General features: G+C 38.7%; 1 protein-coding gene across 1 annotated transcript in view; it reads right to left on the reverse strand.

Annotated features, from left to right (window-relative positions):
- The window catches only part of LRRC7 (leucine rich repeat containing 7), a 577944-nt gene that overhangs the window by 445959 nt on the left and 104171 nt on the right, over nucleotides 1–27814 (reverse strand). The window contains exon 2 of the mRNA XM_061121637.1: nucleotides 13690–13787. Within this exon, the coding sequence (XP_060977620.1) occupies nucleotides 13690–13787 (98 nt within the window). The remainder of the gene's footprint in view (nucleotides 1–13689; nucleotides 13788–27814) is intronic.

Consider the following 27814-nt stretch of genomic DNA (forward strand, 5'->3'; position numbering starts at 1 on the left):
TGGATATTCTCTCCTTCCAGTCAGATCAATGATTTATTATAAAAAGTATTAGTGCACTGAAAGAGAATGAGACTTTATGAAGGAACTTCTTTGGAGAGGTTACTGCCATTGTGTGAGTACCTTCCCACCCCAGAGAGGATGCTCTCTCGGTGTTGGCCTTTCATTCTGAAACAGGAGTTCTAGATACTGAAGAGCAGTCACGTCACGGTAGAGATAACCCATAAGAGCATCTGCCAGAACTGGTTCATGGTTGTTCAGTGTTACAGGAGTGCTATAGGAGGAGCCAGACATATTGCCCGCTTCTAAGGATTACATGAGACATTTGCCCTAAGCTTCCTGAGCTCTTGCCCCATTGTCTCCTTTCCAGGGATGTGGATGGGGTTATCTGATTGGTAAGTTCTGAAGAAGACATTTCGGGTCCACACCACCTCCCAATGACCGGCTGCTGGGGGCTTCCCTTCTCATCACCCTGAGTGTCTGTCTGCATCTGGACTCCCTGGAGAGCTGACTCCCATGTCTACTGACAAGAGGCGGCAGGTGGATGTGCCTGGGGGCACTCAGAGGGACCCCTGGCTCTCAGGAAGGCGGCTCTGGGAGCCCAGGTCTATGGCTCGAGGCCAGGAAGCCTTGAACTTGGGTCTACTTGGTCAGGATCCATGTCCTCGCCCCAGAAGGCCCCCCAGCTGCAAAGTTCTCCAGTTCTGCCCATGAGAGCAGGTCAGGTTGGTCGCGCACAGAGCAGGGATCCAGTGCCCATTCACATGTGGCCTTGGAGCCATGTGCAGAGTTGGCATACCTGGGTGTGTGTCTGCTTCTGCAGCCAAGAGTGTCCTGAGCAAGAGCATGCTTTTGTAGGCAGCTCTGTGGTTTCAGAGGGCTTTCCAGGTGGTGCTAGTGGTAAAGAGCCCACCTGCCGGTGCAGGAGACCGAAGAGATGTGGGTTTGATCCCTGGGTTGGAAGATCCCCTGGAGGGCATGGCAACCCACTCCAGTATTCTTGCCTGTAGAATCCCATGGACAGAGGAGTCTGGCAGATTGCAGTTCATGGGGTCACAAAGAGTCAGACATGACTGAAGTGACTTAACACAACTGAAGAAGAACTGGGCACAGATGTTGGGTTCAGAACCCCTCTCCTCCCTCCTAGCGCCTGCCTAGGACATCTGGTTTTGCCCTGCAAGTTTCCAGCTATACAGCAATATGCCCCATGGAGTGAAGTTACGTGAGCTAATTCTTAGGAAGATCATGGGAGCCAGGCACATCAGCCACATCCTCCAATGTCAGTTTTATCAGTAATAAACATAAGTAGGCAAAAAGTAAATTTTGGTGATGTAAATGGCACTTGGAAAAGTTTTTGATGGGACCAGGGCATGGAGTCATGGTCTTTCAGTATTAGCAAGCAGGATATGCAAGATTTGATTGGGGGTTTATTGCAACTCACAGCACTCTTATTCCCAAGCAAATGGTTGTTTTTGTGCAGACGGGGCTGTTTTATCAACACTATATTGACCTTGCTGATTGTATTGGGCACTGGTCACAGTGTTTAAGCTGTTGCAGTTAGACCTCAAGTCCTGGGCTTGATCCTCACATAAGCACTCTCCCTGGCCTTATAAATCAGAGAACTCTCAATGTGGATGTTCCCACAGAAGAGTAATGAATTTGATTAGCAAACAAATGAAAAGTAACAGGGAGTCCTTATAATGAAGAGAATCTGTCCTCTCCTAGGCGGAATTGAGAAAGATAACAAACATGTCATTGAAATGATTGCATATATATAGGCTAAAAACAGAAATAATAAAGTCTGTTTAGAGCACTTGGTCTGTAAGAATTGAGTTTGTTAAGGTATCCAGGGGGAATTGGAATGGTATGAAAAGGAGCATGCTTTAGCTTTATTATTTTTACAGAAGCAGTACAAAAATAAAAACAAAATAAAGGAAAACTGGCTAATTACATTGGAGGAACAGCGAGCTTTCCTTAGGAGAAATATTAAGATTTTATAGGATATATTAGACAGATAGGAGGAAGAAAATGGGAACTTTCAGGCCAAGAGAAATAAATATTAACAAAACAGATAGACCCAGCTCATGAATTTTAAAGGAGAGAGTAGAAAAGCAAGAGATGTTTCAGTTGCACCAAGTCAAACAGTTATGACTGTAGCTTAAAGAAATCTAACCAAAGCAGAGAGACAGAATTTCAGAGAGCAATCTGGAATGAATCCCCAAGAGATGGCAGGGTCTGGGAAACTACAGAGGATGTGGCCTTTCAAAGTTGTAGGTAAAGACTCCAGAATGACAGCAACTGGGAACTACAACTCAAAGAAAGGGGACACATGGAGAAGGAAATGGCAACCCACTCCAGTATTCTTGCCTGGAAAAGTCCATGGACAGAGGAGTCTGGCGGGCTGAAGTCCATGGGATTACATGACTGAGCAAGTGTGCACGAGGGTGGAGGGAAATGGGTTGGTAGCAATAAAGTGGTAGAACTAAAAAAAAAAAAAGAAAGGGGACACAATACCAAAGCATTTACAAAATCTGGACAAATTTAAGGATAGAAAAAGTATATTTAAAGCATTATTAGGTGAGTTTCAAAGTGACAAAATCATTATAGGTGAGGGTACAGGCACTATCTTGTCCTAAGGAAAGACTCCAGAAATATATATGGTTATCTGTTTAAAGGAAGATCCAGGGCTTCCCTGGTAGCTCAGACTGTAAAGAACCCTTCTGCAATGAGGGAGATCTGGGTTCAATCCCTGGGTTGGGAACATCCCCTGGAGAAGGGAATGGCTGCCCACTCCAGTATTCTTGCCTGGAGAATGCCATGGACAGAGGAGCCTAGCAGACTACAGTCCATGGGGTCGCAAAGAGTCGGATGTGACTGAGCGACTTTCACTTTCACTTCTTTTCAAAGGAGACATATTGCAGGAAAAGACATGCAGAACAATAAGAGATGGATTGATCCTGATTTCATGGGAAATTTCTCCCTCAGCGTGATTATCCAACCCAGACAAGTGAGGATAAATATGATTTCTTTGAATAGTGAATTCTTTTGAAAGACTTAGAATTTATTGATGTAATAGCTCTCATATAGAAGACCTCATGAGACGAAGTTTAGGAAAATATATTACAAAAAATATATTTGAGTCCAAAAGCGGTGAAACCTAAAAACCAAAGTACTAGGAAATAGTTATAGTTTTACATTACTAAAGAAAGAAATAGATCAACATGGGAACAATTTAAAGTCTTAGAAACTCAGTTCAGACCCCTGAAATAGAGTTGCCAGATTTAGAAATAAAAGACACTTTTGATTTTCCAGGTTGATTTTCCAGGTCAAACTGATTGGGCCACAATGCCTAAATATGTGGTCAGACATTCTTCTGGAGCTTCTGTGAGGGTGTTTTTGGATAAGATTGATATTAAATTAGTAGAATTTGAGTAAAACCAATTACCCTCCATAATGAGTGTGTGTGTGTGTGCGTGCGTGCGCATGCACGCACATGCGCACTCAGTCACGTCCAACTCTTCGCGACCCATGGACTGTGGTGTGCCAGAGTCTTCTGTCCATGGAACTTTCCAGGCAAGAATACTAGAGTGGATTGTCATCTCCTACTCCCCACATCTTCCCGACCCAGGGATTGAATCTATGTCTCTTGTGTCCTCTGCACTGGCAGGCAGATTCCTTACCTCTGGCACCGCCTGGGAAGCCATATGAGTGTGAGCCTCATCCAGTTAGTTGAAGTTATTTCTAGAAAAAGTCTGACTTTTCCAAAGAAAGAAGGAATTATGCTAACAGATGGACTTTTAGATTTACATATCAGTTTCTTCTTGGTTCTTCAGCCTGCAGGTTTTGAACTTGCCAGCCAAAATAATTAGGTGAGCCAAGTCCTTTAGAATACACACACATACACACATACACACACACACACATATATATACATGCTATTGTTTCTGTTTTTCTGTAGAATCCAAACACCCTTATCTGAGTTTCAGATAAAGAATAATATTTTAATTTTAAATGTGCTGTAAATGTTAAATAAGATATAAAAGTGTATTTGTTGTGTATATGAATTCAAATTTATCTGGGTGTCCTGTATTCTGTCTGGCAACATTAACCTAAAATCAGTAGAACAACAGAAAGAGATGAAACACTACATGCCTCCTTCTGTGAAAAAGATAATACAGAGATTCTACTCAAGGCCTTCCCAGAACAATACAATGTTGAAAAAAGAAAGTTTCTTGAAAGAACAGACACTTAGCCTCATTAAGTCCCTGCTGCTGCTGCTGCTAAGTGGCTTCAGTCGTGTCCGATTCTGTGCGACCCCACAGACAGCAGCCCACCAGGCTCCCCCGTCCCCGGGATTCTCTGGGCAAGAACACTGGAGTGGGTTGCCATTTCCTTCTCCAATGCATGAAAGTGAAAAGTGAAAGTGTAGTTGCTCAGTCGTGTCTGACTCTTAGCGACCCCATGGACTGCAGCCCACCAGGCTCCTCCGTCCATGGGATTTTCCAGGCAAGAGTACTGGAGTGGGGTCCATTGCCTACTCCACATTAAGTCCCTAGAGGCACACATTTCTGAAGAAACAACAGTTGATTTAGGCCAGGAATGTGCTGAGGTTAATTATCCAGATGAAACAGATGACAACGACAGCAGTTATAAAGGTCTAAGCAATTCCATGGTCTTCCTGGTGCTTCAAATGGTAAAGAATCTGCCTGCAAAGCAGGAGACCTTGGTTCAATCCCTGAGTCAGGAAGATCCCCTGGAGAAGGAAATGGCTACCTACTCCAGTATTCTTGCCTGGAGAATCCCATGGACAGAGGATCCTGTCAGGCTGCAGTCCATTGAATCCTAAGAGTCAGACATGACTGAGTGACAAGCAACAAGCAATTCCATAGCAGCACATGTGGCAAAGGGCCCGAGGGTTCCAGGACTAAAGACACTTGCTCATCAGACTTTGTGGAAACCATGCCGTCAGTCAGACTCACATTCCGCCCATATCTGCCACTCAAAAAGGCAACAATTTTTAAAGGCTTGAAAATATTGCATGGGGAAAAAAGTGAAAGTTTAAAGTGTTAGTCACTCACTTACGCCCGACTATGCATGATGCCAAAATTAACTTCTGGATAGGAGGGTTCTTCCAGTTAAATTTAAATGCAGGAGTCATAGAATTTAAAATTTGTAAATTGGTGTGGCTAACTCCTTCATCTCTTTATTTGTGACGTTCTACATATTCTGGTCTTCCCACTTAAAAGTGCCCTCAAATCCCACAAAAAGTGCCCTTAACTTTGCTCTTTGTTCCACAATATGAATCACCTTCTATGGATTATAACCTACTTATTTTGTTTAATGTCTGTTTTCCCCAACAAGAGCATAACTTTGTTGAGACTAGATATGTTTGCTTTTTTGATTTTTAAATTTTTTCTCACTGCGTATCACAAATACCCAGAACAGGGAGAGAGGCGCACATGGCCCCTCAAACAGTAGATATTTGTTGGATAAATGAATATAGTTTAATCATACTGCAGAAACCTTGCTAATCATGTAGAGCATTATTTGGATAATAAGTAGAACATGAAGTGTTAAGACTTTTGTTTACAGTGGTCTTGAAGTTAAATCTACACTGCTTCACCTCTCTGCCCCAAATGATACCAGAAGAGTTCATGAAAGAATAGCAGTTTATATCTGGGAGAGATTGCCTTAATTAATTCCCCTCTAGTTGTCTAAGGGCTTAATATTTAAGCTCTGTAGCTTAAGACATAAAAATTATAAGCAACATTGCAAGTGGAGCTGTTTCTCCACTCACTTATTTTCTGTGTAGAGAGATTTTTCCAACACTATAGACCTCTTATCTCTTTCCTAACTCTTACTAGGAAATGCAGTGATTTACCTTCTTTGTAAATTTTGAAGAATTTGACATGTGTAGGCCAGCCCCTTCCTCCATCTTTCTTTGAGGTGAACCTGCATTAGGGAAAACAAGGTACACTGATCTGTTTCTCAATGCTATACATTTTGTAGGAGGAATTCCCCACATGAGCAGGCCCATGGTTTTTCTGAACTGCTGTGGCTGAGTGGGTTAAGTATGCATTTTTAGTGAGAAGTCAATTGTTGTCAAACATCTCAGCTATGTCCTCCTATCCAGCTTTTAAAAGTAATGAAATTGATGCTTGATCTCTAACTTCCTGACATCTTGTCAATACCTTAATTGGTTCCAAAATTATTCTGGAAAATGGAAGTTATTTACTGGATTCCTTTGAACTCCAATAGCGGCTTCCCAGGTGGTGCTAGTGGTAAAGAATCTGCCTGCTTATGCAGGAGACATAAGAGATGCGGGTTGATCCCTGGGTCAGGAAGATCCCCTGGAGAGGACATGGCAATTCATTCCAGTATTCTTGCGTGGCGCATGCCCATGGACAGAGGAACCTGATGGGCTACAGTCCATAAGGTCACAGAAAACTTGGATACAACTGAAGCTAGTTAGCATACACAGTCACAGATTCCAATAAATATCGTGGCATGAATCAAGTTTCATCATTTACAGTTTGTTAATTTTGGGGGGTAAACTTTTATTAGAGTATAATTGCATATCAAATATTATGCTTAATGCTAGTGGTAGATAAATGAGTAAGATGTATCTGTCTGCTCTTAAGCAACTTAGAACCCAACTAAGAGGAAATAAACATGCAAGCAAATGATAAAATACTGTGCTGTAAGTACTGCACTATTAATCTGTGCAAAGTGTTTCAGGGACCAATAGGAGGGTGTTCCTTCCTGCCATCTGCCAAGGAGAGGAGAACCTTTCATAAAGAAGGAATAAATTAGTACGGTAGTTACTACTGAAATAAACGGAAGGATGTAGAAAGGTCTGAAATTTTATGTGAAAATGCCTTTCACCAGATAACAGAACCAACCCTTAGCAAAAATATAGCAAGTGAATTTGTTTTTAAAATCCTCACCTATATAACCATTTTTTGACCTTTCCTTTTTCTTTCTGAGCATCCAAAATTCTCTCGAGATTTGATTCTTTGCTGAGATTAGTGATCTAAAATCACTTTTATGTTAGAGAGTCTTAAGATTTGACTAGTGTTACCCTTGAAGGAATTTTCATTTAAAATAAGTTCAGTGATGATTCAAGCCCTAATTCAAATGAATGGTTTGCTAAGCCAGAGGTGCCAATAAAATTAGTGCTAGTGGATTCTAAAATTATATCTTACATAGAGTCTTGGGACAAATATAACTGCTGATAACTGAGAAAGCTGGTTTAAACCTGTGGATATTCCAGAAAAGAATTCAAGACATATTTTTGCCTGAATTTCTGTTACCAACTTGAATGGAAAAGTTATCTAAAATATACCAATTTTGTACTAAGCTTGCATGAGCTTGATTTCAATTTTTTAATGAGTCTAAGAATGTTCAGGCTATGAATCTAATTTAATCTAATCTCCCTTGTAGCTTATCTTTATAATACATCATACCCAAACTATTAGTGAATAACATGTATTAATTTCAGACGTGCTGATAAAATTCAACTTAAAAATGTAACTTTGTTTTTTTGTTATGACAACTGTGTAGTCACAATCTAAGATATTAATAAAAAATCAAACATATAATAAGATTTTCAAGCTAATAAGAAATCACTGACCATTTGTTTCTTTTGAGGCCCCCAGTACGAGTATCATGTACATTATCCCTTTGACTTTGTTGTAGGACTTAAGAAATGGTCGCTGTAAAGGAAGACCTCAGAAATGAGAAGTAGGAAAGACTAGTTTTCTAGAATGGATATGCCAAACTAAAGAGATAAACAGAGTTGAGTAGGAATCTGTAATTCAGCAACTCTGATGTTTTAGATACATGAGCGCTAGTTTCTAACTCTTTAAGCTACATGCACATGTTATACACCTTTCTTTGTATGATAATTTATACTTAAAAAATTTTAAGAATTAAGCAGGAAGTGAATCCTGGAGAGCTAAAATGAGGGCATAGAATACTGTGTGTAGCATATAACATGGAACAGCAGGAATGAGATAGCTTCTGAAGTCAAACTTAACATTTGCATACCAACTTTGGCACTGACTGGTTGTGTGATACTGCGTGAATTATTTAACATGTCTGAGATCCTATAGCCTCATCTATGTACATGCGGGCTAAGTTGGTTCAGTCATGTCTGACTCTTTGCGACCTTATGGACTGTAGCCTGCCAGGTTCTTCTGTCCATGGTATTCTCCAGGCAAGAATCCTGGAGTGGGTTGCCATGCCCTTCTCCAGGGTGATCTTCCAGACCCAGGAATTGAACCTGCATCTTCTGCAGGTCCTGCATTGCAGGTGGATTTTTTACCACTGAGACACAGGGGAAGCCCCAGACTCATCTACACAATATGGCCAATAATTAAGCTTGACAGAAAGGAGGGCTGGCCCTAGAATGGAAGGGAGATGTAGAGGAAATGGGTTTCATTCCAAACAAGAAAGAAACTGTATTTTAAGAAAAGCTAAAAGAGCAAATGAAGATAATGAAAACACAACTGCCGACAAATTATGGGGCTTAGATAGGAAAAGAAGGCTCTGCATGATAAACAGAGGCCTGGAAGTCACTTTAATATCATTGGGGACTTCCCTAATGGCTCAGATGGTAAAGAATCTTTCCTGCAATGAAGGAAAACTGAGTTCAATCCCTGGGTCAGGGATCCCCTGGAGAAGGGAATGGCTATCCACTCCAGTATTCTTGCCTAGAGAATTTTATGGACAGAGGAGCCTGGCAGGTTACGGTTCATGGGGTCCAAAGAGTCAGACATGACTAAGCAACTAACACTTTCACTTTCAGATTCCTGATCTCCCAAGTACCACCTCTTCTATTTCTATGTTCCCATTCTCATCTCTAAAAACAATTTGGGATAGCTATGTATACAAAGACAAATATATACTACAAGCAACTGTATGGGATATAATGCTGAGCAACTTTACCTTTTCCAGTATGCTAGGCCAAATGGCAAATACATTACCTTACTTTCATCACCTTACATTATCTAGGATTACTTTTAATACTAAACCAACTCTTGAATGTGATTGGTCCAGTGTAATAGGCTTAAGCCAATGAGTGCATAGCATTCTTATGGTGTATAGTGATGATACAGGAATAGGGATTTATCCCAGTTTAGGCTAATGAAAGGATAGAGAGTATTTTCTAGAGGCATCTAGGAAGTTTCCTAGCATAAACAGAAGCCCGGAAAAAGATAGTAACTCTTCCTCTGCACACTGACATTGTTACACACATGTATGAGGTCTATAACTACATAGCACAGTGCTACCATCATAAAGGGTTACTTCAAACTTCATTAGCAAATATGAACCCTCCCCCACCTGCACTGCCTAAGAGCCCTGACCAAGTGAGTGAGATGACAGTAACACCAGGTCTTCCACACTGTACTGGAAACACTGGAACATAATTTGAAAAGAATCCAAGTATCCAAGTATAAAGAATCCAAGCATCCAAGTATAAAGAATCCAAGTATCCAGAGACTTGGTAAAGAACCCAAGTATCCAGAGACCCGATCAGTGAGAAGGGTAGGCTTAGGATCTTTTAAATTAATGTACCCCACTTCTTATATTGCAGTTAGTATTCCCTACCTCTCTATCCTGTTCACTGTAAATCATCCAAGGGCTTGACTGGTTTTCAAGCCTTGGACACATACTTAGTGTGAAATTCTTAATAAGGATGGTTTCTGAAAAAGAACATTAAAATAGGAAACAGAATCCCAAAAGAAGGGGTAGATAAAAAGCAAGAGCAATCACAGCAAAAGTGAAAGGTGACAACCTGATATGGAGGGACACCCAGATAGAATTCTAGATAGGAACTGGCATTTACAAAACTGTCCTTGAGTCATCAGGGAGAAGTTAAATCATGTTCAATAACTTCTAATATGAAGGCAAGAACTTGACTAATTATCATGATTTTTACCAAACTGGTTAATACAAGAATATTTTGACATTTTGTATAAATAATGAAGTAAACAACCATATTGAGAATGTACATATACCTAGGAACTGCAGGAGATCTCTAGATCCTAAATGTGGCCCTCAGCTAGACTCTTGGTCATACAAAAATCTAGACTCTTGGTCACAGAGCCACAAGAAAGCAAATTCTGCCAACAGCCTAAGTAAGCTTAGAAGTGGCCTCTTCCCCAACTGAGTTCATGATGAAACTTCAGCCTGGTGAAACTCTGAGGCAGAGAACCTAGCTAAGCCCCACCTGGATTCTTGATCCAAAGAAACTGAGATAAACTGTTTTTTAAGACTGTAAATTTGTGGTAATTTATTACAAAGCAATATAAAATTAATACAGCATCATAAAGAGATTATGGAAGGTCTGAATAAAAGCTGTCTCAGCAGAGTGATTGAATAGGAGCCAGACTGCATTGATTTGGAGGAGTGAGAGGAGGGTAAGAGGAGTGAGCATAGATGACTCTTTTAGAGAGGTTTGCCTGGGGACAGAAGGAGAATGTAGGGCTGTAGCTGAATGGTGCTTTGGTTTTGAGGACAAAGTTTTTATTTTTGTGTTTTAATGGGAAGTAACGAGCATATTTAAGTCTGACCTTTCAAAGGATCAATTTTTACTTGGTTCTTGAAAATTTGTACTTGATTCTTGAAAATTTGCTTGGCTATGCTAAAGGCAGCATAGCTAGATATAACTTACATGAAATAACTGGTTAAAAGCAATATGTCTGATCTAATATCAACATTAATATTGAAAATATTGTAAATGATTATAAAAGAAAGTAGTATAAATTCTGTCATTCAGCTAAACCCTCTTGTTTGCAAATCTTCAAATGAAAGAGGGCCTCCTTGCATTTGGAGGATCCTATCGACTGAGAGATAGCACACAAACACATTGTCAGTCAAGTTCCACTATTCTTTCAATTCTCAGCACAGGGAAGCCACTATTATTTGACTTTCTATGATGATTTTCTAAGGTGGCAGCTTCCCATAGGAGCTGACCTGTAAGTCTTGATCTAGATCCCATGTTGAATTTGTAGAATTATGAGGAAGGAACTGTGTGAGACTACTTATGTGAGACAAATTACCATCTAACACAAATTACTACCTAACACTGTTGCAAGAATTCCAGCTTTGTATCATTTGTTTACAACCTGTTCCTTGCTGTATATTATTATTTCTAAAAATAGGAGTTTTAATTTCCCTACATTTTCATTTCTTTGATCGAAACATGCTTTACTATCCTCAAATGGTTAGCTGAAAATAAGCACTGCAATAATAGATGAAGAAGGAGAAAGCAAGAAAGAAGAAAACTTGCCACATCCCAAGTTCTATAACAGGTACTTAATATAAATCATCCTTAATTCTCCAAACAAACTTTCAAGGAAGACTCTTTAATTATCCTAATTTTTCAAATAAGCAGACTGAATCATTTAGATTAAGAAAATAATACCCAGGGTCCTGCATCTGATCATATTGTGTCACATTAAAGAATAAATCCCTGTGTATAACTTTAAAGTTAATGTCTTAATTAACTACTGTATTGCTCTAATTCTAAAAAAGAGGATTCTTTCTTAGGGAATTAACAGCAGACAGTACAAAACAAGAACTATGTATTAAACTAACAAGGAATAATGCCAGAGAATATTACTTTGTATGTTTATCATTTCTCATTATGACCGTCCATGTTCAACAACATAGTCAATCCAGTTGAGCTCCTATAGTGATATTTCAAAACTTGTCCTGACTGCCATGATCCAGTTGTTGAGGATTTGCTTGTTATAACAGAACAAATAGTTTTTTAATGCACCTTACATTAGACAACAAAAGACTTAGTTCTGAAATATGTCTATTATTATCAGGCTTTTGTAACCATGGTAATTTAATGTTATCTTGCAGCCAGTCACTTGATTTAGGCTAATGGTTTTTAGGTTTGAGCTTGGATCAGAATCTCCTGTAGGGCTTCTTCAAAACACACAGATTATAGGACTTGAATCTCAGATGTTTGCATTCAGTAGATGTGGGTTGTAGATCTTAAAATTTGTGTTTCACCAGCACATTCCCAGGTGCTGTTGCTAGTTTGGGGACCACCCTTTGAGACCCACTGGCCTAGACCAGGGTTTTAAAACCTTTTTCTGTAAAGAATCAGGTAAATACTTTTGGCTTTGTGGACCATATAGTTTCTGTCACAGCTGCTCAACTTTTCATTTATTGTGGAAAACAGCCATACACAATTCCTAAATGAACAGAGATGGCTGTATTTCAATAAAATTTTATTACAGAAAGAGGTGTCAGGATGTATTTAGACTGTAGCTGGTCAACCTCCGAGTTAAACCAACTCAGTATAAGAGGCCTGAAAAATGACTTTATATATACTAAATATACTCTGTGACTCCAAGAAAATCAACTATAGCTTTATTCGCAAAACCCCTTCTAAGTTTCTAAATAAAACCTGCAGACCTATAACAGAGACTAAGTTGATTGTGTTAAACCATCACAAAGGAGAAATCCCAGTGAACCCAATAAAGAAGCAATAGTTTTATGCATAAGTCTGCATTTTACAAACAGTTTTTGTTTTAACATCCCCATTAACTATATCTTCATTTCCAAATTTTAGTTTTACTTGGATATTGTTTATAATGTTGGAAGTTATAAATACACCAAATGAAGCACTATATCAAATGACATAGATGCCAACCCAATCAGATTATCTATTGACTTTCTAAAAAAATGAAAGAAAACAAAAACACACTGCTTGACATGAGTAAGGCCAGATTTAATATATTTGGTCTTCACCCAGAATAGTGTACTTCAAACTAATTTAAAATACCAATATGACCTTAAAGTCTACTAAATTGTTTATGCCAATGAATCCACTGCATTAGCTCTATCCTTAACAACAGTGTAAATTCCTGCAAAAATACATCATTCAGATAAATTTTTGTCATAATAAATTGTGATTTAGTTCCCTGCAAATAACCAGATGCAAACGCCATGAGGGAAGCTAGTATTATGGGTCATCATATAAACTTAAAATGCAAATACTGTGATAAAAACATCTCCAACAATGCTATACACTAGAAACATTTAGACAAAATCTCTGCAACTATATATTATAATATTTTGATAAGTTAAAGATGGATTAAAATGGCTTTATGAGGGAATACACGACTCCTCATTCAAAATTTGTTCCTAAATTCAATTAATTCAAATATTTCATTTTGATCAATGGATTTATATTTGCCACTAGACATTTATTCTTTAGGCTAATGCAGTGGTTTTCAAAGAGTCCTTGGTTTGTTGTTGTTTTGTTTTTTAAAGGTTGAAAGAATATTGTGGTCAAAAGAAACTGGAAAATGTTCATTTAAAACAAATTTAATTTTTTTTTAACTTCTTCAGAAGCAATATTCATGGTACATATGTCTAAGAAAGATGTGGTAAACTGCAGCCTTTTCCAATCTCAATTGAACACAGAACCAAATTATAAGTAGAGCATTCTGAAGTACACAAGAAACAATAAAGAAAACAATGTTCTTAGTGCTTAAACCCAGGTACCACATGATATTTTTTACAGTAAATTCAATTAGATTCAACAAGTATTTTGTTAAATACCTCTATTATTTGATTGATCACTTAAAGGTTAACATTTTAGTTTTGTTATGCTACTCACCTAAGTCTATCTAGAACAAAGTTAATCCTATTAAACATACTTACACTCCTCTTCAGGCCTCTTCCGAAGTGCTGCACGAACTTCTTTACAAGGACTTCTCTGATATTGTGGGGGATTCCTTCCCCGTATTAAGTTCTCCATCCTACAGGAGGAAATTAAAAGAGTAGTTTAATATAAAAATCTCAATACATTTTGAAAAATTAAATGATTTAGATCAAGAGTCAACAATTCAGGTATATAGAGACGCTCAGTAGACCACATCCTTAAGAGTACTGAGCAAGGAGCAGGACAGTCGGGAGTGGCAGGGACTCTGCATAAACTGGAGAGGGCTAGACTTTTCTAAGGCATTTCAATTTTAAAAACATAGAAACCCATGCGGATGAAGCTCATATGCACATTCTCCAATCAGGGACTCTTATAGGCTGAATGTTTGTGTCCCTACCCTCCTCCATTCCTCCCACCTTCACAGGCTGAAACTCTCACCCCTAAAGTAACAGTATTTTGATGTGGAACCCTTGAGAAGTAACTGGATTATCTGAGGTCATGAGGGTGGGGCACACATAATGGGATTAGTGTTTTTATAAAATGAGGAAGGCAGACTAGAGCTCCCTCCCCTGCACAGGAGGATATAGTGAGAAGGCAGTCATCTACAAACCAGGAAGAGAGCTCTCACCAGGCACCAAGTCTGCTGGTGCCTCTGTGTTAGACTCCAAGACTCCAAAACTGTGAGAAGTAAAGTTCTGTAGCTTAAGCCACCCAGTCTGTGGTATTTTGTTATAGTTACCCAAACTGAGTAAATCAGAGACCCACTGACTAAAAAAGTGATTACTTACAAAGCAAACACATTTATTAAAAATCAGGTTACACTTTAGGAAGAAAGAACCTTTCACCAGCATTCTGAATACCAGTTTTCCAGAGTTTACTTGCTGATTTTCTCTGTGCCAATTAAATTGAGAAGGATTTTCTAATTCTAATTAATTGTGACTCCTTGAAAATATGGTTAATATAAAGTGCACTTCTCAGTTACTTTCAATGCTGACAACCAGAAAATAATAATAAATGGACCAAATGCAACTTGAGTTGGAATATTAAACAGAATATACTCTGTGATTAGTATTTTCTGGTTTTAGTAAACCTTACAGTTGTGTGCCACCGTTGTACATTCTACTTATTTTGAAAACATTAAGCAACTATTGAGTGTTCAAGATTTGAAAATTCAGAACAAAACAGTGACATGTATCATTTTGAAAATAAAAACATAAACTTATAAGAATCTGCTATATAACCCAGGGAACTCTACTCAATACTCTGTAATGGCCTACATAGGAAAAGAATATAAAAAAAGAAAAGAAAATATAAACACAGCTTCTTAACATCTACATAATTATTCTAATGCAATACCACTGTGCTGGCTGATAGCATATATTGAAAATAGCACGGCTGTCATGGGTTAGAGTAGTGGAAGATTGCCTAAGGTTAGTAGTATTTCTAGACTAGACATATTTCTAGTGTCTAGAGAGGAAATTGGGAAAGGATGATCCAATAAAAGCAATATGTAAAATGGCATGAAATATGAGTATATAACATTTTTGTACTGGAATAGTAACATAATAGGGCTAGTAGTAAAGAATCTGCTGCCATTGCAGGAGACATCAGAAACCTGGGTTCAGTCCCTAGGTCAGGAAGATCCCCAGGAGGAGGGCATGGCAACCCACTCCAATACTCTTGCCTGGAGCATCTCATGGACAGAGAAGCCTAGTGGGCTACAGTCCATAGGGTTGCAAACATCCGGACATGACTGAAGCGATTTAGCAAGCACGCAGTAACATAACGCTATTCCTATTAGAGGCTGTCACTGGTTCTAAAAAACACTTTTCCAAATATACTTACTGAAACCAGTCTATTCATAGGTAAGGACTACTTTGTATGTGTGTGTGTCTCCTGCTTTGGGAGGAGGGTTCACTCATATGCCCAGGCCATGTATATAAAGTACAAGAAAATATTTCTCAATGTGTGATAACTTGAAACAATTTCACTCAAAGCTCAAGTGAGAAAAAAGCTTATCATTGTATGATAATACATTGTATGGTAATACAATGACAGGTAAGAAAATGAAAATCTCAAGAGTTTAAGACATAATTTGCTTTAATGTTATATATGAGGAGCATGGTCTGAGCTTCCAGGACCAACTATGCAGTTTCAGTATAAACCATGCAAATTATACAACATGTTCTAGATTCTGACTCTTGAATTAATTCAATGCAGAATTTTGATTACATGTTTCAGCAAATGCATGAATTTTCATGATGATATAACAATCCAAGTGAACTTATAATTAACCACTAGTATTCACAAGCTCAAGATAGTAAACTACAACAAACATAACCTACAAATGCAAGTATCTACACAAAATTGTGATTTAATTTTAAAAACAAATTTTTAGTCATCATGATTATACTAATGAGGGATGACAACTTATCCTGGTTGGACATCTATGTAAACCAGTCTCTTAGATGGGTTATTAATTTTCTTTTTATGTATCTGACTATTGAATATATGAAAAATGAAAGGGGTCTAATTGATTTCCATGTAACTACACTTGAGGGTATGCCAGAAAAACTGAATGTATGTTAGAAAGTACTGCTAAGGATTCCAGGAGAGTTTCACTTACAACGGTTGCTAATTGGCATCAAAGATCATGAAGAATCATGGTGCCCAAATGTTGCATTATGGGAATGCTCACAAGTAGATATGCAAGAGATTATGCAGTATTATCAAAGAAGTATGGTTTAAATGGGATGAGCCCAGGTTCTGGAATTGGACTGCTTGGGTTAAACTCCCATTCTGTCTCTTAAAGAAATATTTCAGGGAAAGATAGTTATTTTGGTGCTTCCCAGGTAGCCTTAATGGTAAAGAACCCTCCTCCCAATGCAGGAGACACAAGAGACATAGGTTTGATCCCTGGGTTGGGAGCATTCCCTGGAAAAGGGCATGGCAACCCACTCCAATATTCTTGACTGGAGAATCCCATGGAGCCTGGACTGCCAGGCTCCTCTATAGTCCATGGAGTAGTCTATAGTCCATGGAGTAGCAAAGAGTTGGACACGACTGAAGTGACTTAGCACACACTCATGCATACTCATATATAAAAAATATATATGTAAATATACTATTATACAATGTAAAATATAATATTACACAATGTAAAAATGTTCATCTGCTAATTAACATGTTGATTTTTTTAATCAATTAGTTATTTTAGAAATGCTTGCTTTCATTTGTGATACTTTAAATTTTTAGAACCAAGAAAAAGATAACTGGGGTCAAGGAAACTCACTATAAACTATATATACAACACAGTAATAGATGAATATAAATTAAAATAGCATTAAAAGTTGTCAGATGCTAAGTGTTATTATACCCAGTGGGAAATATACTTTGAATCAAATTAAATGTGTTACACAGCAATGTTCATGCCCGAGCTAATATAACTGTGAGATTTCCATCCTCTTGAGATTATACTTCTGGCTACTTGAACTCTTCTACCAGATGACCAGCATCATCTATGATCTACAGTGTGCATTAAATGGTCAGACAAAATGACCAAGAATGAAGCCTGGGAGCACTGCCAGGACACAGCAAAGATGCTATTCTAGCTACTCTCAAGCTTGGCATGTCACCAGCGGGAGTGTGTTAACAGTGCCAGCAAGAAGAGACTAAGTGTGATGACCACAGGCAAGACAGATGCTCTAACAACTCACTGAAGAGCTCTGGAAAGTGCAGCCTACATGTCAACTGCTGGGAAGAAATAGGGGCAGCCAGACTGATATCAAACAGCATGAAAAAGCAATCAGAGGTCATGAGCAACCATGTCCACAACTCTCTTGGCAGTGTCTCCAAAACATAGGTCACGAAATTATCTGAGCAACTTTATATAATACAGATTCCCCCATTTTCAGTACTAAATATTTCCATTCAATAAGTTGGGGTCAGGTACAGGTAGATATATATTTTTTTAACATTAATTAAGTGAGTACATGAAGGTTGTATATTGTCACTTTGCTTATTTAACTTATATGCAGAGTACATCATGCAAAATGCCAGGCTGGATGAAGCACAAACTGGAATCAAGTTTTCCAGAAGAAATATCAATAATCTCAGATATGCAGATGACACCACCCTTATGGCAGAAGGTGAAAAGGAACTAAAGAGCCTCTTGATGAAGGTGAAAGAGGAGAGTGAAAAAGCTCAACATTCACAAACCGAAGATCACAGCATCTGGTCCCATCACTTCATGGCAAATAGATGGGGTAACAGTGGAAACAGTAACAGCCTTTCTTTTCTTGGGCTCCAAAATCACTGCAGATGATGACTGCAGCCAAGAAATTAAAAGATGCTTGCTCCTTGAAAGAAAATCTATGACAAACCGAGACAGCACACTAAAAAGCAGAGACATTACTTTGCCCACAAAGGTTTATATGGTCAAAGCTATGATTTTTCTAGTAGTCATGTTTGAATGTGAGAGTTGGACTTATAAAGAAGACTGAGTGCCGAATAATTGATGCTTTTGAACTGTGTTGGGGAAGACTCCTGAGAGTCCCTTGCACAGCAAGGAGATCCAACCAGTCCATCCTAAAGGAAATCAGTCCTGAATATTCATTGGAAGGACTGATGTTGAAGCTGAAGCTCCAATACTTTGGCACCTGATGGGAAGAGCTGACTCATTAGAAAAGACACTGATGCTGGGAAAGATTGAAGGCAGGAGGAGAAGAGGACAACAGAGGACGAGATGGTTCGATGGCATCACGAACTCAATGGACATGAGTTTGAGCAAGCTCTAGGAGATGGTGAAGGACAGAGAAGTCTGGCGTGCTGCAGTCCATGGGGTTGCAAAGAGTCAGACATGACAGAGGGACTGAACAACAACAAAAAGTGCTTCTAAAACAGCCTTACACTAGTTCTAATACTGGCTTTGGGAACCCTTGTAAATAAAAATATGTATACTTGAAGGTGTAGGAAATGGGAGTTCAGTGAGGTCATTCTACTGGTTCAGAGGTAAGGTGAGGTCTGGTGAGAAGACTGCAGTTAGGAGAGGTACTATCAAAACTGAGAAGAGTGGCCAAAGCAACAGAGTCAGGCTTGCCATGTCAGTAAGTTTAAAGTGTCTACCATGTGATACCAGTCAAACATCTTTTTCTTTCCATCGCTACTCCATCTTTCTTGATATTCCTTCCAGGACCTAGACTATGGTCAATAGGCCATAAGTATTTAATAAATGATTCAATGGATAGATGAAGTCTGCTCTATCCTGACAGAAACATTTGGAATATTCTCCATTTTCATTCCAAATTTTACCCATCCTTGAAGATCTACTTTTAATTTCTGATTACACTCAAAAACAAATCCAACCACTTCAAATATACTCAGTTCTTGCATTCTGAGTCTTCTCTATGATATCTACTAAATGTTTGGAAGTATAACCAAAGATTTTCCAGCTAGTATTATTCTTCATTTCAATGTTTGGATCCTTTACTCATATAGATTCTAGACCATTTGAGGGCTTTGACATAACACATTACATTTGTCAAAATACTGTCATATAATTTGTTTCATTTTCTTGACAATGCTGAAGTAGGTATCAGTGCATTACTATTCACAGATGAGACAACAGGAAGTCTAAGCAATTAAGCAACATATGCAAGGCAACACAGGAGGGACAGAGGAAGGACTTGAACTCAGGTCCTTTGACTTCCAAACTGTAATCTTCATCTCACAATGCATAGAAAAGGTTGTCAATCTTTTCTTTTTTCTAATGTTTAGTGTCCCAAAAAGTAGTTTTCTTACTGAGTTGTAGATGTTCACTAAATCTTAAAATACAGAATATTTATCAGTTACTGTCACTTTAACTTAGGCTTCTATTAAGTCTAAAAACTAAATAGAAATAATTCATGGTAAAATAAAATAAAAGTAATAAGAATTTAAAACATGAAAATGTACTTATGCCTCTGCATATAGAAAAAGAAAGAAAAACATTGCTATACGATTTTTGAAAATAATGATTGGTAGTCTATTCTGTCCAGGGAAAGAGAATAATAAGGTAGCAGCATGTTGTAACCATCCATCCGTACAAAGTTCTAAGGTCAGGAGACCACTCAGCTTTTCAGAAATCCTTTGTTGGCTTGGAATTTAAGAAAAAAAGAGGAAAGAGTTATTAATAAAAAAGGCACTGGGAAGTCTTCTTGCTTTATCTCTGAGCTGTTGATTTTCTTTTTATGGAAAGTGGAGTCTGAATTCAGCACTCCATACTAAACTGGAGCCAAACTAGAACTATGAACACATATTAAGAATAAAGCAGCCATTAAAAAGTCTCAAGTATTTATCAAGATCCAATTTGAACTCCAAATGACAGGGCAAAAATAATCAATATCCAATTATCTCATGAAATATTTTGAATTGATATTTAATAAGGACAAACTGGACAAAGTTAAACAGAAAGATTGTTGTGAAAAATATCACATCTTAACTACCCTTAAACTGCTCAGGTAGAGAGTAAAATGCCTAACATAATATAAAGATAGATAAAGCACTGTTCAGTTGGAAAAGAGCCAGATGTGTGATTTATAAAGCCAGTGATGATGATTTACCAGACATTCAAATATCACAGACAATCTCAAGGAGAAACTGGCTTTATACGGCCATATCATACATTCATCGATGCCAGAAGAAATATCAAAATCTCAGATATGCAAATGAGGCCACTCTAATACTGAAAGTGAAGAGGAACTAAAGAGTCTCTTGATGAGGATAAAGAGAAGAGTGAAAAAGCTGGCTTAAAACTCAAAAAGATGATGATCATGACATCCAGTCCATCAGTTCAGTTCAGTCACTCAGTCGTGTCTGACTCTTTGCGACCCTTGAACCGCAGCAGGCCAGGCCTCCCTGTCCATCACCAACTACCAGAGTTCACCCAAACTCATGTCCATTGAGTTCATGATGCCATCCAACCATTTCATCCTCTGTCGTCCCCTTTTCCTCCTGCCCTCAATCTTTCCAGGCATCAGGGTCTTTTCAAATGAGTCAGTTCTTCGGATCAAGTGGCCAAAGTATTGGAGTTTCAGCTTCAATATTAATTCTTCCAATGAATATTCAGGACTGATTTCCTTTAGGATGGATTGGTTGGAGCTCCTTGCAGTCCAACGGACTTTCAAGAGTCTTCTCCAACAACACAGTTCGAAAGCATCAATTCATAGGTGCTCAGCTATCTTCACAGTCCAAGTCTCACATCCATACACGATCACTGGAAAAACCATAGCCTTGACTAGACAGACTTTTGTTGACAAAGTAATGTCTCTGCTTTTTAATATGCTGTCTAGATTGGTCATAACTTTCCTTCCAAGGAGTAAGCGTCTTTTAATTTCATGGCTGCAGTCACCACCTGCAGTGATTTTGGAGCCCAAGAAAATAAAGTCAGCCACTGTGTCCATTGTTTCCCCATCTATTTGCCATGAAGTGATGGGACCAGATGCCATGATCTTAGTTTTCTGAATGTTGAGCTTTAAACCAACTTTTTCACTCTCCTCTTTCACTACATCAAGAGGCTCTTTAGTTCTTCTTCACTCTCTGCCATAAGGGTGGTGTCATCTGCATATCTGAGGTTATTGATATTTCTCCCGGCAATCTTGATTCTAGCTTGTGCTTCATCCAGCCCAGCATTTCTCATGATGTACTCTTCATATGTTAAATAAGTAGGTTGACAATATACAGCCTTGACATACTCCTTTTCCTATTTGGAACCAGTCTGTTGTTCCATGTCCAGTTCCAACTGTTGCTTCCTGACCTGCATACAGGTTTCTCAAGAGGCACATCAGGCAGTCTGGTGTTCTCATCTCTCTCAGAATTTTCCACAGTTTATCGTGATCCACACAGTCAAAGGCTTTGGCATAGTCAATAAAGCAGAAATAGATGTTTGTCTTGAACTCCCTTGCTTTTTCGATGATTCAGCGGATGTTGGCAATTTGATCTCTGGTTCCTCTGCCTTTGCTAAATCCAGCTTGAACATCTGGAAGTTTACAGTTCACGTATTGCTGAAGCTTGGCTTGGAGAATTTTGAGCATTACTTTACTAGCGTGTGAGATGAGTCCAATTGTGCAGTAGTTTGAGCATTCTTTGGCATTGCCTTTCTTTGGGATTGGAATGAAAACTGACCTTTTCCAGTCCTGTAGCCACTGCTGAGTGTTTCAAATTTGCTGACATATTGAGTGCAGCACTTTCACAGCATCATCTTTCAGGATTTGAACTAGCTCAACTGGAATTCCATCACCTCAACTAGCTTTGTTCGTAGTGATCCTTCCTAAGGCCCACTTGACTTCGCATTCGAGTATGTCTGGCTGTAGGTGAGTGATCACACCATTGTGATTATCTGGGTCGTGAAGATCTTTTTCTGTGTTGTTCTTCTGTGTATTCTTGCCACCTTTCTTAATATCTTCTGCTTCTGTTAGGTCCATACCATTTCTGTCCTTTATTGAGCCCATCTTTGCATGAAATGTTCCCTTGTTATCACTAATTTTCTTGAGGAGATCTCTAGTCTTTCCCATTCTATTGTTTTCCTCTATTTCTTTGCATTGATCACTGAGGAAGGCTTTCTTATCTCTCCTTGCTATTTTTTGGAAATCTGCATTCAGATGCTTAGATGCTCAGTGATCCAGTTCCGTCACTTCATGGCAAATAGATGGGGAAAAAGTGGAAACAGTCAAAGATATTATTTTCCTGGACTCAAAAATCACTGCAGATGGTAACTGCAATTACAAAATTAAAAGATGCTTGCTCCTTGGAAAAAAAGATGTAACAAACCTAAACAGCATATTAAAAAGCAGAGACATCATTTTGCTGACAAAGGTCCATGTAGTCAAAACTATGGTTTTTTCCAGTAGTCAGCTATGGATTGAGATTTGGACCATAAAGAAGGCTGATCACCAAAGAACTGATGCTTCTGAATTGCAAACCTAGTAAAGATTCTTGAGTCCCCTGGACAGCAAGGAGATAAAACCAGTGAATGCTTAGGAAATCAACTCCGAATATTCTTTAGACGATCTGATCCTGAAGCTAAAGCTCCAATACTTTGGCCACGCGATGAGAAGAGCTGGAAAAGAGTCTGATGCTGGGAACGATTGAGCTTAGGAGGAGAAGGGGGAAATAGAGGATGAGATGGTTGATTGGCATCGCCAACTCAATGGACATGAGTTTGAGCAAATTCCAAGAGATAGTGAAGGACAGAGAATCCTGAAGTCCATGGAGTGGCAAAGAGTTGGACATGACTTTGTGACTGACCAACAACAACAACATTTAGGGAATGACAAATATAATAGTGTGGCTTCCCTAGTAGTTCGGATGGTAAATTATCCACCTGCAATGCAGGAGATCCAGGTTCAATCAATGGGTTGGAAAGATCCCCTAGACAAGGAAATGGCAACCCACTCCAGTATTCTTGCCTGGAGAATTCCATGGACAGAGGAGCCTGGTGGGATACAGTCCATGGGTTTGCAGAGTCGGAAATGACTGAGCAACTAACACATACATACAATAGTATTGCTTTTCACCTCTTTTCTAGAAAATTGAATTCAAAATAGCTGGCTATCATTATGGACTTCTTGAAAATGTAGATTCTACCCTTTCTAAACAACAAATCAAAACTGAAATGTGCAAAGTCACTTCATTTGTGTCCAACTCTTTGCGACCCTATGTACTGTAGCCCTCCAGGCTCCTCTGTCCATGGGATTCTCCAGGCAAGAAATCTGGAATGGGGTGCCAGTTCCTCCTCCAGGGGATCTTCCCACCCCAGAGATCAAACCTGAGTCCGTTACACCTCCTGCTTTAGCAGGTGGGTTTTTTTAGTACTAGCACCACCTGGAAAGCCTTAGGCATCCAAACAATACATCAAAACTGGAATGTGAATGGTATATAATTCTCTCCATAGAGCTTGTAGCAAATAATTGTTCCATTGAAAATCTATGAAATTATTAAGAGCATGCATAGCAATGGGAATAAAAATCCAGCTCTTCATAAATTCAGAAAGCATCCTGTTCACAAAGTTCTAGATTTAAACTGATTTATTTTCCACCTATTAAAAAAAAAAAATCTTTGCACTTTTTACTTACACACAAAGTAATACTGCATCAGAAGTCTGCTATTTTTATGAAGGTATTTTACTAACAAATTGAATTGATATGTGGAATAACAATCTTCCCTCATTGTGAAGCTCCTTACAGAAATAATTGTTACATGAAATATTTAGGATATGTTCATTGCTGAAATCTCTCTCTCTCTCTCTCTCTCACACACACACGCAAAGGTTAAGTTCACTAAAATCAGAGTTACTCAGAAAATAAGTCCCTTAAAGCTACAGAAATTAATTGGTTGAATTAATAAAACATTTGCCTATAAAAATTAATGACATTCAAAGATGGAAAAAAATGTAAAGAAGGCATAATAAGAAATAAATCAACACATCTAAAATATCCAAAAGATGCATACTCTATTGTTAATAGCAAAAACAGAGTTGGCAATGTAGAAAAACTGTGTCAATTTAAAAAATGGTGAGCTGATGGGCATCTAGGTTGCTTCCATGTCCTGGCTATTATAAACAGTGCTGCGATGAACATTGGGGTGCACGTGTGTCTTTCAGATCTGATTTCCTCAGTAGGTATGCCCAGGAGTGGGATTGCTGGGTCATATGGCAGTTCTATTTCCAGTTTTTTTAAGGAATCTCCACACTGTTCTCCATAGTGGCTGTACTAGTTTGCATTCCCACCAACAGTGTAAGAGGGTTCCCTTTTCTCCACACCCTCTCCAGCATTTATTGCTTGTAGACTTTTGGATAGCAGCCATTCTGACTGGTGTGTAATGATACCTCATTGAGGTTTTGATTTGCATTTCTCTGATGATGAGTGATGTTGAGCATCTTTTCATGTGTTTGTTAGCCATCCGTATGTCTTCTTTGGAGAAATGTCTGTTTAGATCTTTGGTCCATTTTTTGATTGGGTCATTTATTTTTCTGGAATTCAGCTGCAGGAGTTGCTTGTATATTTTTGAGATTAATCCTTTGTCTGTTTCTTCATTTGCTATTATTTTCTCCCATTCTGAGGGTTGTCTTTTCACCTTGCTTATAGTTTTCTTTGTTGTGCAAAAGCTTTTAAGTTTCATCAGATCCCATTTGTTTATTTTTGCTTTTATTTCCAATATTCTGGGAGGTGGGTCATAGAGGATCTTGCTGTGATTTGTGCATTCATCAGCAGATGAATGGATAAGGAAGCTGTGGCACATATACACTATGGAATATTACTCAGCCATTAAAAAGAATTCATTTGAATCAGTTCTAGTGAGACGGATGAAAATGAAGCCCATTATACAGAATGAAGTAAGCCAGAAAGATAAAGACCAATACAGTATACTAACGCATATATATGGAATTTAAAAAGATGGTAACGATAATCCTATATGCAAAACAGAAAAAGAGACACAGATGTACAGAACCGACTTTTAGACTCTGTGGGAGAAGGCGAGGGTGGGATGTTCTGAGAGAACAGCATTGAAACAAGTATACTATCAAGGGTGAAACAGATCACCAGCCCAGGTTGGATGCATGAGACAAGTGCTCAGGGCTGGTGCACTGGGAAGACCCAGAGGGATGGGGTGAGGAGGGAGGCGGGAGTGGGGATCAGGATGGGGAATACATGTAAATCCATGGCTGATTCATGTCAATGTATGGCAAAAACCACTACAGTATTGTAAAGTAATTAGCCTCCAACTAATAAAATTAAATGGAATAAAAAATAAAAGTAATGCTGGGAAGTAATAAATAAATAAATGTTAAAAGTGTTTTACAAATAAAAAAAGAAAAAATGGTGAGAATTTTTGAAGAAGTTCTAGTTTTGGATCAACATAATTATGCAAAGATAAAACTGATGCTAAAAAATACAGGAAAAAATGCTATGTGCTTTAATAAGATTATTACTGCTAAGGTAATAATGGTGATGGTTTAGTTGCTAAGTTGTGTTTGACTCTTGCGACCCCATGGATAGTAGCCTGCCAGGCTCCTCTGTCCATGGGATTCTCCAGACCTGCGATGCTCCTCTGTCCATGGGATTCTTGAGGTGAGAATACTGGAGTGGGTTGCCATTTCCTTTTCCAGGGGATCTCCCCAACCCAAGAATTGAACCCAGGTCTCCTGCATTGCAGGCAGATTCCTTACTGACTGAGCTCTGATATATTACCAAATTTAAGAAGGCTGAGTTCTAAAGAATTGTTGCTTTTGAATTGTGGTGCTGGAGAAGACTCTTGAGAGTCCCTTGGACTACAAGGAGATCAAATCAGTCAGTCCTAACAGAAATCAAACCTTAATATTCATTGGAAGGATTGATTTTGAAGCTGAATCTCCAGTATAGGGGGACCTGATGTGAAGAGCCAACTTATTGGAAAAGATCCTGATGCTGGGAAAGATTGAGGGCAGGAGAAGAGGGTGACAGAGAATGAAATGGTTGGAATGCATCTCTGACTCAGTGGATATGATTTTGAGCAAACTCTGGGAGATAGTGAAGGACAGGAAAGCCTGGTGTGTGCTGCATTTTACAGGGTTGCAAAAAGTCAGAGACAGCTGAGTGACTGGACAGAAACATATCTGAACTATCCATCATTTTTAAAATTTACGAGCAAATGAAAACTATTCAAGATATATATTTTGAATAAGGTAAAATAAAGAGATATAATATATTTACCTATTATTTAGAAATTAACACAATACATATTTATTTGTTGATGTTGTTATTCAGTCGCTAAGTCATGTTCAACTCTTTCAGGCTCCACGGACTGTGGCTTGCCAGGCTCCTCTGTCTATGGGATTTCCCAGGTAAGAATATTGGTTGTTGCTCAGTTACTTAGTCATATCAGACTCTTCGTGACCCCATGGACTGCAGCACACCAGGCATCCCTGACCTTCACCATCTCCAGGAGTTTGCTCAAATTCATGTCCATTGAGTCAGTGATGCCATCCAACCATCTCATCCTCTGTTGCCCCCTTTTCCTTCTGCCCTCAAGTCTCTCCCAGCATCAAGGTCTTTTCTAGTGAGTCAGCTCTTCTCATCTGGTGGCTAAAGTATTGGAGCTTAAGCCCTTCCAATGAATATTCAGGGTTGATCTCCTTTAGGATTGACTGGCTTGATCTTCTTGCTTTCCAAGAACACCGGAGTGGGTTGCCATTTCCTTGCCATTTCCTAGGGATCTTCTTGGACCAGGGATGGAACCGGCATCTCCTGCATTGGCAGGTGATTCCTTATTACTGAGCCACTTGAGAAGCCCAATACATATTTATAAACCCAGTCTGATTTTTTCTCCATTCTTTCTTTCCTTCTCCTACATACTTTGATTTCAAAGATTGAGGAAAACACTTGTGTTAGCATTTGAGTTTCATGATTTTCAGTCAACATTTATTGAATGAGAATACTAAATCCATCTGGAATACAGAATCATCTCTCCTCTTGAAAATGTTCTATGATTTCGACCACATCCCCAACTATCTTCTGTCTCTCTGTCCTATTATAGGATCCTCCACATACATCTTAGCACTCTGATCTCCACTAAAATTACTTAAGGACAGAAGTTGTATCATTCCTGAGGATTGAGCACAATTTGCAGAGCATAGTAGAAATTAAATATTCATTTTTAAATGAATGAATGAATGAGTGGTGTGAGAAATAAATGTATGCCCTGTACAGCTCTAAAGTGACCTATGGTTATACAACTTCTTCATATGTATTATTTATTCCTCATAAAGAGCCTATGGGCTTAATATTTTACAAATGATGAAATTGAGACTCGCTTGCCCAAGGTCAGCAGCAAACCCAGATTAATGTCTGGATTTTCTGCTTCCTGGTGATCTCTGCACCTGAGCACAGCTGCCCAAATGAAGGAATTGTTTTGCTCATTTCCAGGTGACTCCTGGAGCCTCATTATCTCGGAGGAAGGACTGCTACCATATATGCAGTTGTTTAGATGCAGAAAAAATGTGTGCAGATTGACTTAATTATTTTGCAAGAAAAGCATATATTCCTTTCTGCAAGTAAAATACAGAGAGTTGGCAAATATAAAATAATATTATCTTCCCAATGTGCATAAATA

The sequence above is a fragment of the Dama dama genome, chromosome 20 (assembly GCF_033118175.1).
Source record: "Dama dama isolate Ldn47 chromosome 20, ASM3311817v1, whole genome shotgun sequence".
In the NCBI taxonomy this organism is placed as follows: domain Eukaryota; kingdom Metazoa; phylum Chordata; class Mammalia; order Artiodactyla; family Cervidae; genus Dama; species Dama dama.